At 30.2% G+C, this 15,988-nt stretch overlaps 1 protein-coding gene across 1 annotated transcript; it reads right to left on the bottom strand.

Annotated features, from left to right (window-relative positions):
* Positions 1–8,129: 8,129 nt before the first annotated feature.
* On the bottom strand, positions 8,130–14,680 carry LOC102594989 (homogentisate solanesyltransferase, chloroplastic). Its single transcript, XM_006366831.2, has 10 exons — positions 14,353–14,680; positions 13,658–13,779; positions 13,440–13,586; positions 13,018–13,243; positions 11,435–11,508; positions 10,176–10,268; positions 9,480–9,597; positions 9,284–9,346; positions 8,618–8,650; positions 8,130–8,503 (listed from the first exon to the last, which is right to left on the bottom strand). The coding sequence occupies exons 1-10, from the start codon at positions 14,551–14,553 to the stop codon at positions 8,429–8,431; spliced, it is 1,152 nt and encodes a 383-aa protein (XP_006366893.1). The 5' UTR covers positions 14,554–14,680; the 3' UTR covers positions 8,130–8,428.
* Between the last annotated feature and the right edge of the window lie 1,308 nt (positions 14,681–15,988).

Below are 15,988 nucleotides of genomic sequence, written 5' to 3'. Positions count from 1 at the left end.
TAATAATAATAATAATACTAATAATAATAATAATAATTTGAAAAAACCATCGACATAAATAGGGCATTCCAATCTATATTTTTAAAAATAAAGTAACTATCCAACTAAATAGGGATTTTAAAACTTCCCATTACACTCCTACTTCTAAGCAAATTTAAAAAAATATAAATTTAAATTATTTAAATTATTCTTTTAAGAAACACACCAACTAAACAATTTGTTTAGTTTACGTGAATTGAATTTCTTATTTGTTTTTATTTTCTTAAAATTTTATTCAGAAAATTAAAAAAAAAAAATTACCCTTTAAATTAAATATTTTTTTAGAAAATTAGAAAATATCACCTATAATAATAATAATAATAATAATAATACAGTAAAACCTCTATAAATTAATATAGGTGGGACCATGAAATTTTATTATTTTATAGAGATATTATTCAATCGATAAATTAATATTTATTAATTTTAAAGAATGGTTTGAGATTTAATGAAGGTTAATTTTGATTATATCAAAATCATTGTATCTTACTAATTTATGTATCATATTTATTGATTTCGCATATAAAAAAAATTTGAATTGTGACTATCGTGCAAACAAAAGAGCATGGATGACAAGTGTGCTTTTTGATGAATATACTCGTTGGTTTCATCACAAAATGCATGGTAGACGAGTTTTGATTGTGGTAGATAATTGTCCATCCCATAATAGAAATATTGAAGGACTACAAAATGTTGAATTGTTTTTCTTGCCACCCAACATGACATTCAAAATTCAACCTTGTGATGATGGGATAATAAGAACTTTCAAGATGTATTATCGTAATAAATTTTATCGTAGGATATTAGAAGGCTATGAAGTGGGACAATTTGATCCAACAAAGATTAATGTTTTGGATGCTATCAATTTTGCTATCCTTGCTTGGACAACAAATGTTCAGCATCGTGATTGTGTCATTTCCATCAATCACAAGAACACCATGGCTAATTTAGTTGAGTTATACATGGTAGATTTCTATGTCATTCTTGGTATGGATTGGCATCATGTCTGTTATGCTTTCATTGACTGTAGAACTCGAGTTGTTAGGTTTCAAATTCCTAATGAGACCAATCTTAGAGAATTTGAATGAACCCACCTGTGAAAACATCATTCATGAACTTGAGGTCATGACTAATGATCTCGGTTACCACTATAAAATGGATGTCAATAACCTGTTAGATTATCCGGGTGAAAGTGATACATGTTCAGAGGTCCAGAGCTTAGAAGAAATTATGGATACCATCGAAAAAAGCAATGTTGATGATGAAGTTGAAGATGATATTATACCTTTGGAACCAGTTACGCGTAAGAAAACACTTAACACATCTAGAACTCTTCACAATTTTATGGTGCATATCGAAAAGACAACACCAGAGCTCTTGGATGCAATAAGAAAAGTTAGAACTAGATTTAAATTTTAAGTAAAAACTGAACACAATAGAATCATATTTCACTAAATTGTCTTAGATCTATTTGTACTTTAAAAAAATTATTAATTTATGATATTAATGGGACCATATATTTATATAATGGGTCTTCTGGAAATATATTATCTTATTATCTTATCGAAATTGATGATTTTTTTCCATTGGCCCAAGTCAGGACCGGAGGAAAATATTATTTTAGAGAGATTATTAATTTACTGAGTAATAATTTATAGAGGTTTTACTGTAACTTTAATAAAACATCAGCCTAAATAGGGTATTATAATCGTTATTTTTAAAAATAAAGTAATTATCCAAGTAAATAGGGAATTTTAAAACTTCCCATTACACTCCTACTTCTATATAAATTAAAAAACTTTTAAATTAAAATTATCTCTTTAGAAAACACACTAACTAAACAATCTGTTTAGTTTACGTGAATTAAATTTCTTATTTGTTTTTATTTTCTTAAAATTTATATTTTATTCTCACAATTAAAATTAAAATTTTTTGAATTTGAATGCCAAATAAATTAAATAAGAAATATAAAAAGTTTAAAAAAAAAAAAATATAGATAGCTTAGTCATTATTTTAAAATTTAAAATTTGATTGCCAAAAAAATAAATAAGAAATATCATATATATATATATATATATATATAAAAGAGAACCCTAGACCCGCCTACGTGGCGCCACGACAAATCAGGATTCCCTTTAAATTTATTTTATTTCCAAAACTAGCCTTCCCCTTTCATGAAAAGTTGTGACTTTTATGAAGAATTGCGACTTTTATGAAAAGTTGTGACCTTTCTGATAAGACACAATAACCATTTGTTCACACTACCTTTTGTTGTCAATAAATAGAGGAATTTGCTCTCATTTTAAAATAACGAAAATTTTGAACTTCTTCTGGAAAATTAAATAATTGTGTACTTTGCTCCTGTTGAATGACTCACTGACGCCATTTTTTTGTATCAATACACTGGTGAATATAATCGTTCTTTCCTGAGAAGATCTATTCCTTTAAATCTCGGGGTACTAGGGGGGAATAATTTCCTTAAGGGGACACTGTGCATTCAGTGGGCTCGAGTTTTTCCATTATGTTTCATTCTATTGTTACAGATTCTGAAATGTTTTTACAGTCATTAATTTATGCTTATATTATTAATTGTTATTTTTGAGTACATGCTTTAAATTTTGTTGTTTATGTTTCTGCAATATTATTGTTATAAGTATTTGTTAGTACATATTAAATAACAAACATTAATTGAGTATTCAAGCAAGTTTTCTCTACTGGAATTGTTGAAGGTACAATAAAAAAACTCTTACAAATCTCTAATTTGTTCATCAACAACGTCATTTCTTCACATACAATGATGAGATTTTGTGTTCTTTAGAAAATCTTCTGAGAGTTAATAACTTTGCATGCCCATATTTTTTGTTTTTATGTTGTTGTTATCTATTTTTACTAAATTTTATCAGAGTACTTTAAGGATTGAAAGTTGATTGAAGTGTTAGTCAATTTCCTGAGGTATGTTATTTTAAAATATGAGAACTTTTCTGGTTAGAATGATTTGTTATCATCATTGGATATCTCATAATTTACTCCCTTTAATGTATGTTTTTTCTTGCTGTTTTGTTGTCTCCTTAAAAGTGTATTGATTATTTTTCGTTTGGTATGTATATGATCTCACTTGGACAAAACTTTCGTCCTTTTAATGCTTTTCTTTTTTTCCTTCTCATTCAGCTCTACTAAATATTTTTGGTGTGAGTTATGACTATTTTCAGCAAGCTTAATTTGAAGAATTTGAAACAAAACTTGCTCTAAATAAAAGTAATATCTTAAGCTACAAAAGATATGTCTATTAACATAGATTTGTTGTCCTTTATGTCCTAAGCCATTGCTGAGCATTTGAGTTATCTAGGTTAGACTCATTTTTATTTTTTTAATGTTCGAGAATATATCTTTAACATGAGTCTAGAATCCAACATTTTGATTTACTTATACTTTCATAATGCAATAACTATACATACATGTTTCTGAAAAAATCGTAAAGTTGCATTGATGAAGCATCTAGAAAGGCCTTCAGAGCAACAATTTAATGAAGAATGAATTTCTAAAAGGGTCAACAATATTATTTTGTTGTTGTTTCAAATTTAGTTTTCTCCTTCTATAAATTTTGTTAGAGTAACAAAGTAACAATAACGAAAAGTGGTGAATGTTTGACTTCAGACAAGTAGATTGTCTCTAAAAAAATTTATTTATGTTATTGTGGTATACATTTTTAACGGTCTTAACTTATTTATAACTAATATTTATTATCGAAAACTTTTATATAATTTGTTTTTAAAAAGGAGTTATTCTAACCATAAAATTATCAGTTCTATATTTTTCATGTACAAAGGAATGGAAAAAAATATGTTTAATCACTACATAAAAACATCACTCAATTTTAACAAGACAATTGTATCATCAAACATATATTATGATAAATTATGTAAAAGATAAAAATGATTAGATATCAAAATATTTTTAATCATTCATTATATATTTAAATTTTTTGAGATATGTGATAATGTGAAATCATTTAATTTCTGTTGAAATGTTCTTAAAACCTACTAATTTTTTTTTTTGTAACAGACGATTATTGAAAAGGCTGTTCAAAAGCTTAGAAAGATTATAAGTTACCTAGTGAAGTTTAAAAACAAAACTGAAAACATTTTTTCTCACTTTTACGTGTTAGCTAAAAAATAGGATTAACACACAATTCATTTTGAATTTTAAATTTAAATTTTAAGCCGCCCAATTAAATAAATAACTGTCGGAATTATTAATTTCAAAAGTTATATAAAGCCCTAAATTAACTACGGTAAGAAAATAAATGGTACTATAAACTCCAACAAAGTTTAAATTCATCCACTTGCAATTGTTGAAAATAATTTACTCTCCATTATGTAAAGAACTCCTATTTTATCCAGGTACGTTGTCAAATATTTTTAGATTTTTCTTTGCTCAGCAAAATTGGATTGGAATTAACCTTTAATTTTGACCGCAAAGTGTCTTAGTGGCTTTTGCGGAAAAAGAAATTGCATTAGAGCAAATTGTGTCATATTACATGCTTACAGAAATTTAACGACAATAAAGTGTACTTTTAGTCGGTGAAACAAATTTTAGATATGTGAAAATTAAATCAAGATGTATATTATATCGAAATGATGATAATTGACACTCAGGAGATTATGAAGAACTAAGGGAGACATATGCGAGTGAGAAGACAAAGAAGTACAACAGAAAGCTTTGATGAATGTTGTTGAGCCTTGAAGAAACGAGTCCGATTTTTAGTATTTACTCTTCTGCCGTCAGATCTTTTAAGGTTTCAATAATCAGAACTTCTTTAGATTTTCTCTAAACAAACAATATTTGAATTATGTTGTGTTACTCTTCTGATCCCATATTATATTATTTTCTCTTTATTTTCAAATTACATTTATTTTATCAGAAAACAATATAAAATGAGGATAAAAGAAATTTTTTTAGATAAGTTTTTACACTTAGGATGATAAATTACTTTTTTGAATTATAGTGATGACTATCTATGTATTCAAAGATTAAATTAAATCTACAATTAATAAAAATTAATTTACATGCAGGTGATTCCTAAACACTAGGAAGAAAAATATTAAACTTAAGGAAATCCTTTATTTAAGGTTTTTATTTTAAAAGTAAACCAACCAAATTTCAATGAGTAACCCATTGAAATTTATCTTTTTAGATTATTTTTTTTTGAAAGTTATTAGGTTGAATTTAAGTTAAACTAAAAGTTAAATTTTAATTATTAAACTAATGTATTTAAATTTTAAGTTTAAAGGTAATTTAGACCAAAATTTAGAGGTTACCGTATGACATTACATTTTTTTAGCCTTTCAACTTATTTTTCTTGCATGTTGGACGTCGTTTTTTAAGTTATTTTTTTAAAAATAAATTAGAAATATGAATGTGAATCAGGCAAATATTATAGAAAAAGACGTATTTTCACTTGCAATATTAAAAATAAATGCGGCGAATTGATTCAAGTCTTTTTTACTACTTCTTTATAGTTACTTCAAGGACAATTTTTGCCTCCAATGATAGTTAAATTAATTTGTTTAATTTTAAAATTCTTTTTGGTGTTATTCATGTGATTTAATTAGTGGAATCGCTTCTAAATTTTTACAATTGCGGTTATCTAAGTTGTGTGAAGTTTGTTCATATATATCTACTAGAAAATGTAATTGCTTGAATATTTTCCCTTAATTTATAAATAGGAGAGAATGTTTGTTTGAGTGAAGTTTATGGTTGGTCTTATTTCCTCTATTGATTAATATTAACTACAAAAAAAATTGATATAGTTTGAGTCATAGATCCATCAAAGTCGAGTTCACGCTATCTACAATACTTAGTATAGAAAACTATATATTTTCTTCATGTTAAAACCAACATTTTTGTAATTTAAGATTTTAACACATTGTTGTGGTTGTGCTTCACTTATTTTCCTTCTATTCTTGAAGATTTGAAAATATTGTGCATTAAAAGATTTTTAATTTCATAGATAGGTAAAAAAAATAAAATTGTAAACCATAGATAGGTAATTAATATCAATATTTACAACTAAAAATTTAATATACCATATCGAAAATGAAACATAAGTACTTCAAAATTACTATTTGAGTATAAAGAACAATATATAATTTAAAATATTATGGTAATAAATGCATACAATTAGCTAATAAACTAAGCTCATATATGTATTATTATTAACTATTATAAATTGCCAAGATGCTAAATATACTAATATTCTCTTATACAAATTTTATAATAACTTAAATTTTGAAATTGTGCTACAAATCTATTTTATTACTACATATATCAATTAACCGCGCATCACACGGATACATATACTAAGTATATATCAATATAAAGTCAGATTATATATATATATATGTAGTTCTGCACTGAAAAATAAATATAAGTAGATATAAAATTATGTTGTATGTAAACCATACAAAACACAACGTGTGATAAACAATAAGCATTCGGAGTCTTTTGTGTTTTATCAAGAGTGATCATTCGTGTGGGTACTTTAGGTTAGTATTTATTACCTTATGTAGATTATCCTTTTTAACATCTTGCATTCATTATATATACGGTAGGTATATTAGTATAAATAAAAAATTTTACCCCGCTTGAACAACTCATATCCTTTGATTCTGTGGTTAAGTGGGTATACTTTCAAATAAAAATACATTATTTTACTTTTTCCCAACGGAAAATAATTTAGGAAAGCTTTTTTGATATATATGATTGTAATTCAAATATATAAAAAATAATACATTATTTAAGTTCAAATAAAATAGTTTTCGGCTGAACCTTTTTTCTTATTATTTTGATTAAACTATATATTAAAATTACTTATTTAATAAATTATAATAATTATATCAAAGTATAACATACCCATAAAGAGAATCGTCTTATCAAGAATTGAACTTTGTGGCACATAAATTTTCCTAACTTGTACGAAGGACATATCATATTAGGAAATAGGAATAGAGCGATTACCTTACATACTTTATCTTCTACCCTACAATTATTGTTATTTTCTTTGTAATGTTTATTTTGTAGCGGTTGCAAACATTATTACTTGTCTTAATTCTTAACTTGCTTAATAAAAGAGGTATAGAACAAGAAAAGAGATTAACGGAGATTCAAATCTACCAACCCTCGTCTAATGACTTGAGCTGTAAAAGATAAAGTTAATCTGAAATAGAGGTAAGGCTTAGAATTCAAACACTCAAAAAACCTAAAGGTATTTAGAATGACATTCATCTAAATAGGGTTGAACAACGTTTAAATATACCGAACTTATCATTTTGCATGCTAAGCATCAAAATACATCACCAATACAATATACTTGCTGAGTTGTGAAATCATGAGGAATACTGTCTGAGTCCATTCTAATAATTGATTCAAACAAATATTTGATAAATTGTGGATTGTTACTATAAAACTCCCTCTGAAAATAATTGACTAGAAGATTAAATAATTGCATTGACCTAGTTTCTAGCCATATTTCCTATGGGATCGACCCCAACCTAGTTAAATTCTATATTTGAATAACAATCACTTTATACTTCATTGCAAGATGTAATTTGAGCATATCAGTATTAGAGTTTTATAACATTTGGATGAATACAACACACTTTCTAAACAGAATGTTCACAATTGCTAGACCAAAATACGCTAGAAAATGCAGCCCACATATCACAATATGCAGCCTAAGGTCTGATATGCAAAATGCATATATAACTCTGCAACCCTTCAGTAAAAAGGCCATAACTTTTTGCTCGAAAGTTAAAACTCGAAATGACAAACGATTGGTATTAGAAAAAAAGACTCATAGAGCTTCAATTTGATAGGTAGAACACCATGTAATTCCTTTTAGATTGGTAGATACACTCATTTGAAACAATCAATCGCAGCAGCGCACCCTTCAACTTTTATGCTAAGCTTTCCATTGACCTCCAACCTTATTTTAACCTTTCAAAAACATTCATATATTGATTCCTTGATATATTTAGGGAAAAAGATAAAAAAAAATGCCCTTAAACTATGTGAAAGGAACAAAAATGCCCTCCATTTTTGACCCTTTTCCCATATATTTATCCACTTACCACCTTATCCTCTTGAGGTTGAACAAATTCATTCTTCCTTTGGTATGGAGATACAGGGTGTTACAATAGACAAAATTGACTCACACAAGAAACATTCCATCTCCTAAGGATAGATTGATGAATTTCCTAAGAATATACAACAACAGGATAAATAAATTCTCCATCCCCCCCATCTCTATAGACAATTTTCCTTTGCAAACCAGAAAGAAAACTTGCATTTCTTCGAGGTCCATCGAACAAAAACCTTTATCAAGTAGATTTTAGATGAAAGGAAAGATGATGTACTCCGCATAGAAAAGATTCCATATAAATCTATAGTATGCTGAGATTGCTTCCTGCAAAAATGCAGATATCAGATAGTACAAAGTGATTAAACACCTTGCAAACTACAATTGTTTACCAGTAGAATACACACAAACATGAGATCGTCATGCAAAACTTAAAATTACCTTGGTGTAATTTGCTCTTTCCAACAACCATGCCTGCAAATACATAAAAAAACATTTTTACATCTAACTTGATAACCACAGCTCATTCCACAAGGAAGTGCTAAATCAATAGCACTATCCCCAGAATATAATTGATAATGAAAACATCAAGCAAAAGGCATAAATGCTAATTAATCTTCATATGTTTGAGAGAAGCCAAAATGTATTTATTCAACTGACAAAAAAACTGTATAGTAAATTAAGGAACGGCAGGTAGCTTTTGAACTGTTGTTTAGAATCTAGAACTATTTGCAAATCCTATCATTGCTCAGGTTTGGTTTTCCTTGTATAACTAGAGACATCATAAGATAGAGTAACAGTTTACCAGCATTAAAAAGCTTCTTCAGCCTATACCATGGATTTAAAAATTACAAAATAGTTGAACAGTGTATTATGCCATAGTATCTCAAAGCAATACAAGCGAAGTTGAGAATACTTCTCTCAAGTTCATCCATGTTCTTCACCAACTGAAGAAATGCACGATAGTCGATAGAGTAGAAATAAAATAGAATTATCCAACACAGCATTAAGTAGTGTTAACAAAATGACAGAGCAGTGATTAAATAAGCTAGGTAAGTCTCTCCCTGACGTGCAATCATGATCAGATTCAAATCTCAAACTAAGTACCTGGAAAACTAAACACGATGCTAAGACGACATGTACAGGTATCATCAAGCTACACCTGAATGCCTGCGATGAAGAGAATTATGCTATTAATCATTTCTGACGGAGAGCAAAATCAGGATTTGTGAGAGACTTCTTTCCCTAAAGAAAATGTCAATACCATATCAAACATAACATGACTATCAAAAAAATCACTCACTTGGGGCATGTATATTGCTGCAACTACAGCACCAATGTAATTTGTTAATAATAGACCAGAGCCAAGGAATGCTATGTTTCTCACACCAAGCTTTGTTGCCAAGGTAGATATCTGAAACCTAGATTAGTACATTAAATGAAAAAGAGGAACTCTGTAGATGTCAACAGTTATGAAAAAGAGGCTAAAAAAGACGAAGAATTCTTACTGAATTAATTGTTGACACTAAACAAGAGGATCTCCCCTTCTATAGGAGTTTTAATCTAGTAGTAATTATCCTCTACTTACAATAAGGTAAATACTTATTCTTTGTAATGAGGTACAGATTAATTTAGTATATCATATCAATTGAATCTAGACACATTCCTTTTTTTTTCTTTCTAAAACCACAAATCCAGACAAATTATAACACCAATAACTGTATGAATATTTCAACGGCAAATCATGAAAAAATCTCTTTTCATAAAATAAGGCGGTGGAAGAAATGTCTATCAGCAATGGGGTATGGGATGAATCACTTGAAAGTTGTAACCAAAATATTGGAGATCAAGTAAGGCTACATGGATTGAGAGAAATAGATTGACAGCAGGTATAACCAATTAAAACTTTTTCATCGAGGAAATTCAGTGTTCATAAAAACCTCCAACTAAAGTAGGGAAAGAAGTAGCAAATTTCTTCAAAAATTGTATTACAACTTACTTGCGATCACCCTCCACATCTGGTAGATCCTTGGTGATGGCAATGACTAGTGCAAACACAGTCACAAAGGTAGTAATAAATGCAACAGGTGAGCTGCAGGTGAAATATGTTTTACTTATCAGATAATCAATAATAAGTATGTAGAAGAAATGTTAACCCAGTGTAAAACTAATTATAAAGTGGAATTAGTATTATAGACAATGAATTGCTTATTGGCTTAGAGCCAATTTGGCATAGTGAAACAAAAGTAGTTTAAAAGCACTCTTTCAGTGTTGGAGCTGATACTTTAAGAGGTGCTGAGCTGAATTTTATTATAAGCAACTAAGTATTTTGGTTAGAAGTGCTAGAGCAAAAAATAAGTAATTGATGAGGTAGGGGAAATGCCCTTAAACGGTCAACGCTAAAAATGAACTGATTATTACTAGATTTTTAATCCTAAACTGTTCTCCCTACAAATTAATTTATGTTTCAATCAATTTTAAGTTAAAAATTTCTTAGATAAAATTATTTTAATTTAAAAGAGGTTTTTTTTTTTCCCTTTGGTCAGATCATCAGTGTATATTCATGCACTAATACAGTACTGTTCTTCTGTGGAGCAAATATACCAATCTTCATCTTTTTTGGGTTTGCAAAGGAAGAGGTAGAGAGAGGAAAGAAAGAGTAACTACAGAGCGGAAGCTCCCACGTCTATACAAGATACTGCAGCAGAGGAAATCTCTGTTGATTGTAGTGGAAGACCTTACAAATCTAGCAAACATGGCAGAACAAAAGCTGGTATCTTCTTATTTATAAAAAATATAGAAGGGATTACATTGTAATTTACTTGGTCAAACCCTAACTACTTTTAAACCAAAAGGCCACCAACTTACAGCTAAAATATAGAAAAAATAAAGAGATATTACTTGAAACCTTAAGTACCTTTTAGGATCTCAGCAGGATCCCCACAATTGATGTGATTATCCCACAACAATAACAATAAAGCTTCTAGAAACATGAAGGAAAGACTGGAAAGTAGGCAAATGCTGGGGTGTAGCTACCTTCTGATGACTACTAGAGGTCCTACTGCTCTTATCAAATCCTTATTTCTCATATATAACTAAATGCCCTTTTAGCTTTGGAAGAAATTCGCTTAACCGCTATAATTATATGTTAATTGACAGGCTTTGTTTCTTTAGACAAATAAATATACAGAGAGATGAGAGAAAAGGCAACATGCATCTACTCATAGAAATAGAGTGTATGACAGAAAAAGCATTCACCTCCACTCAAAGCTTAGCCCCAGAGCAGCCCTTGTGGCATAATACACACCATAATTAAGAAGAAATCCACGCACCTGCAATGCATATCAATTCTTGATTCTGTGTGACCAATATATTCTTAACTCAAAGCAGGTGATATTTATTGGCCCGTGCAAAAAGATATATGCACCGCAAAACTTTAAAATGCAATGAATAACTGCATACATTAACCATTCAGAATTGTGAGAAGATGTTAAGACTGGTTATGGATGACTAGATGTTAATCAGCGTTATTTCCCAATAATCAAACAGTGAAAAACTTAGAAACTGCCCTGATAGCTCTATCCTATATTTCAAGTGTTGATGATTACTGCAGAAACAGAGTCTTGTTGAAGGTAATGTAAGGTTCAACAAAATAATTGTTGATAGGAAAGAGGATCAAGCCATAGAAAAGGATATGATTGAAACATTACAACATAAGTGGTTCCATAATTTACACTGCTTGCAACTAATGATGAGGACATCTGCAGATGCAATTATGAACAGCTGCGAGAAGCAGGTGCTTAGGTTAAGCTTTGGACTTCCGAGAATTCGCATACCTCTGTAAAGGCAATAAGTGTGGACCAAGCTAATATAGTCGTTTCTATTAGAAACGCCTCTAGCAGTCACATGTAGAAGCTGCTAGAAATTCCTAACTCAATGATGGAAAGGGTGTGCATGCAAAAAGGAAGAAGGGTACTAGGCTGCACCACTATGTTGAATTGGAGTCACTTTGGGAAAGTTGCCCCTTTTTATTTATGGGTTTGAAATTAATTATCAGAGAGCACCAGCCAAGGAGAAAAACAGCTTTTGGGTACCACAGGTGGTCATGTCCCCCAGACCACCATCACCAAGCCATGCTAACAATTGTCTTCATGATGAAGAACCTTTTTGCTATATGAACCCAATTACAGTAAGTGGAGAGCTTAATATGCCGTAGGTAGACACGAGGTTCAAATTAACACTTGGCTGATAGTCATGTTCAATTGGCTATCTCCTCTAAAACTAACTGCAAATATATCCAAACAGAAAAGTAAAAGAAAAATAATACTAGGCACTAAACACGCTACCACCACCTGCCCTACACCTTCTCCTACAATCAGAAACTTTAGACTTCATCTCAGTACAAACTGTATCCTGTTCACTTTTTCTCACAATGCCAAAGCCAAAGGCATCAAAAGTTTCAAGGCTCTGTTTTTTCTTTTCAGATAGTACTTGTAATTATTGAGGCATCATGTCTAAGTAGTACACAAATTAAGGAAGTCTCAGCCAACGAAATGCATAAAAAGAGGGACTTCAGAAGAGGTAAATCATAATTCATATTCAACGGAAGAATTTAGCCATCAAAACACCAAACATTTTTCCTATACCAGCAAAAGATTGTCCTAAGGAAAGTTCACATTTGCAATACGATGTCCACAGTTTATTCAAGTGCGATATCAAGCATATTGCTTTTTCCATGGAGGTACTTCGGCACATGCAGAACTTCTCAAAAAAATCAGAAAAGCAAGATGTGTTGTAAGGAGAAGTAAGAAGCCAACAAATACATCAAGAAATAAGCATACCGTGGCAATTATTAGGAATGCTATGACAGCAAATCTTTTCAGCCGAAATGGTGGGACTGAATAAATGGTACCTAGAAAGAGACCAAGACAGTAAAGAGAAGTAATGAAAGGGCCAAAATTCAGCCCAACTATAAGAAGGCCAGCCACAGCGAACAATAACACCAAGATCCATGCAGACTGAACTGAAAGATCTCCGGCAGCTATGGGTAAGTACGGCTTGTTTACCCTGAAAGCATTATGAAAAACAGTAATCAAAGAAAAAGAAGAAATATATTAATTGCATCATCAAATTGAGAAGCTGAGATTTTATGGGTTGCAATTCATTTATGCCCGTCCTGCAAGAGTAGTCTGCAAGTTAAAGTAACAAAGAAACAATCTATCAATCAATATCTAACAAATACTTCTACTCTACAATCACTTACTTATCAATGCCAATGTCATATATTTGATTGATGCCCACTATATAACCATTCCCACATATTAGGGCGATAAGACCAGAAAAGGCCTTCAATACTAATGACCACCTGATTAGGTTCGGATTCTCAATTAACGCTCGAGTAACCAATGAGCTGCCAAAGAAATCATGTTAACACAAGTTAACCAACGTGTTGCTCATATCATACACATAATAAACACTTACGCGGATCCTAGCGCAGTCCCACGTATAGTGTGGGGCCTCAAAAATCTCCAAAAGGCATCTTTAAATTGTGAAATTTTATCCAACACTGGATCAGATCCAGCAGTACCAACTTGAGAACATGCCTGGAAGTGTTCATCTTTCATGAGAATACTACTAATTGAATATTTCAAGGTAGTAAAGTAATACCCCTTGTCAGAAGATCTTATCTCCGTACGCAATCAACGTAGAAATAAGAACATAAATGATCCATATATGTGGTCAATAACTGGTGTATCATAATATAGACAGATAATTAAGCAAGCAATAGAAAGTTGAGCTCTTTAACACTTAGGTAAGATGCAGCAACTATCAAATTTTTGAAAAGCTTCACTCAATTCTTCATCTTCAGGTTCAAGAGGATAAAGGGTCACACAATTTTGTCAATGTAACTTCAAACTAATTAAAGCACAAAATTACATCTCCAAAGAGTAATCAATTTCTTCTTTAAGCTGTTTGCTCTCTCATATTTAACTAAAACCAGAAAGATGCAGCAAAAAACCAACCAAACAAAGCCAGAAAAAACTGGCAAGAAAATGCGAATTAATTCCTTTTTAGGACAAAATGAATTTCAAGAACTTGACAATCCTATAAAATGTCAAACCCCTCTCTCTGCTTAGACATGAAAAATTGAAACAATCTCAAATTTGTAGACATACCCGGATGGAAGTGTGCCTGTAGTTTCTATACAAAAGGGTGTTTGAAAAGTTTTTGCGCAATCCAGGCAAAGATGACAAGTTGTTGGAAGATTTGAACATCAAGTTAGCAGCATTACAAGAAGGTGGAGCGGTTAACTTTCTGTAGTGGTAAGCATTGTGTTGGTGAGATGAAAATCGAAGGGATGAAAATGCCAACTCCATCCCCAAATGCCCAAAAAACAACAGTTTGGGGGTAACGAAGAGAGGTGACCTTGTCTCTTCAGTGGTGCTCCATCCTCACCCTTTCACTTTCTCCTATTTCTATTTCCCTCCCATATATTGAAACAAATGGTACAAATACACCTTTGCTTTACTTGCCATAAATTACAAAATACTTCCATAACTTGTACTTTTAACTTTGCGGGAGTATTACCTTTCAAAATCAATTCGAAGTAAATTTATGGGTCTTTTCAATCCATTTTAACAAGTTTGGGCCTAAAGCCAAACTTCATAAAGATGGCCTATTTTTTTAGTTGACAAATATAAATTGAATAATCATAACATACTCAATGTAATCCTACAAATGAGGTATGGAGAGGCATGATATATCCATAAATTATGAAGTAAGAATGCAAATAATGTAAATTTTCAATGAAAATTATATAATATAAAGTTAGAATAATAAAACATGACTCAAATTTTAAAAAAATATGATGATATTAAAATAATGTTGCGATGAATTTGATAAGTTGATATAATAATATCAAAATATTATTGGTTAGTTTTAGTGCTTGAAATTCGAATAAGACACCAAAAACAACTTTGATTTTTTTTATAAACACACAACAATAGATTTTACATAATTTAGAAGGTTTGAACATTTGAGAGACTTTAGAATATTCAATAATGAAAGAATAAAAAATAGTGAAAGGAGAATAAAGAAAAGTAAGTATAAGAACACAATATTGTTGGTTCATGATAATCCTCAGTATATAAATGAGTTAGACAACAAAATAGATAGTCATGTGTGAAACTAGAAAAGTTACTACGTACAATCAACTAAACAATATTCAATTTCTCAATTATATTTTCTATACAAAAATATATTTTCAAATTTATCAATACATGAATTTTTTTTAACTATATATATATACATCTTTGGGAGAAAATGGGGGCCCCAAAAAAATTGAGGCCCCAAGGGATTGCTTTAGTGGCCTTATAGTCGAGACGACCCTGCCTATTGTATGTGGAAGATCGAGGACTATGCATTGCCGGTAAATCGGTTTTAAAATGACATATGGCTTTCCCAAATTGAGAAATAAGGATTAATAAGTAAAATAAAAGAAAACCATTTGGCAAGTACAAAACGTTGTATAACTTAACTTCACTGGCAAAAAAATGTATATTTTAAAGATCGTCTCTGCAAGGATTGATACGAATAGTAAAATCTAAAAGAACTTGTTAACGATCATTTCAAGGGATTAAAATTTGAAGTTGTTGTGTTTTTAACCATAATTATAGACTAAATTATAAGTAAAGACAATTGATGACGAGAGCAATGATTCTATCAGTATTTAAAGTAAAAGGTAATAGATATGATATGTGTAAGATAATTATTGAGAATCTAACTTCAAAGGTTCTATTGATTCTACAAATT

Source organism: Solanum tuberosum, unplaced genomic scaffold (assembly GCF_000226075.1).
Source record: "Solanum tuberosum cultivar DM 1-3 516 R44 unplaced genomic scaffold, SolTub_3.0 scf00671, whole genome shotgun sequence".
Classification (NCBI taxonomy): domain Eukaryota; kingdom Viridiplantae; phylum Streptophyta; class Magnoliopsida; order Solanales; family Solanaceae; genus Solanum; species Solanum tuberosum.
The sequence above is the reverse complement of the archived record's forward strand: the minus strand, read 5'-3'. Positions and strand labels throughout refer to the sequence as shown.

Coding starts and splice junctions, on each gene's coding strand:
- LOC102594989 (XM_006366831.2), bottom strand. CDS start 14,553: ATGGAGTTGGCATTTTCATCCCTTCGATTTTCATCTCACCAACACAAT. Junction 10,269..11,434: donor GGGCTAAGCTTTGAGTGGAG/GTGAATGCTTTT, acceptor TTTCACCTGCAG/CTCACCTGTTGCATTTATTA. Junction 9,347..9,479: donor CAGCAATATACATGCCCCAA/GTGAGTGATTTT, acceptor TCTTCATCGCAG/GCATTCAGGTGTAGCTTGAT.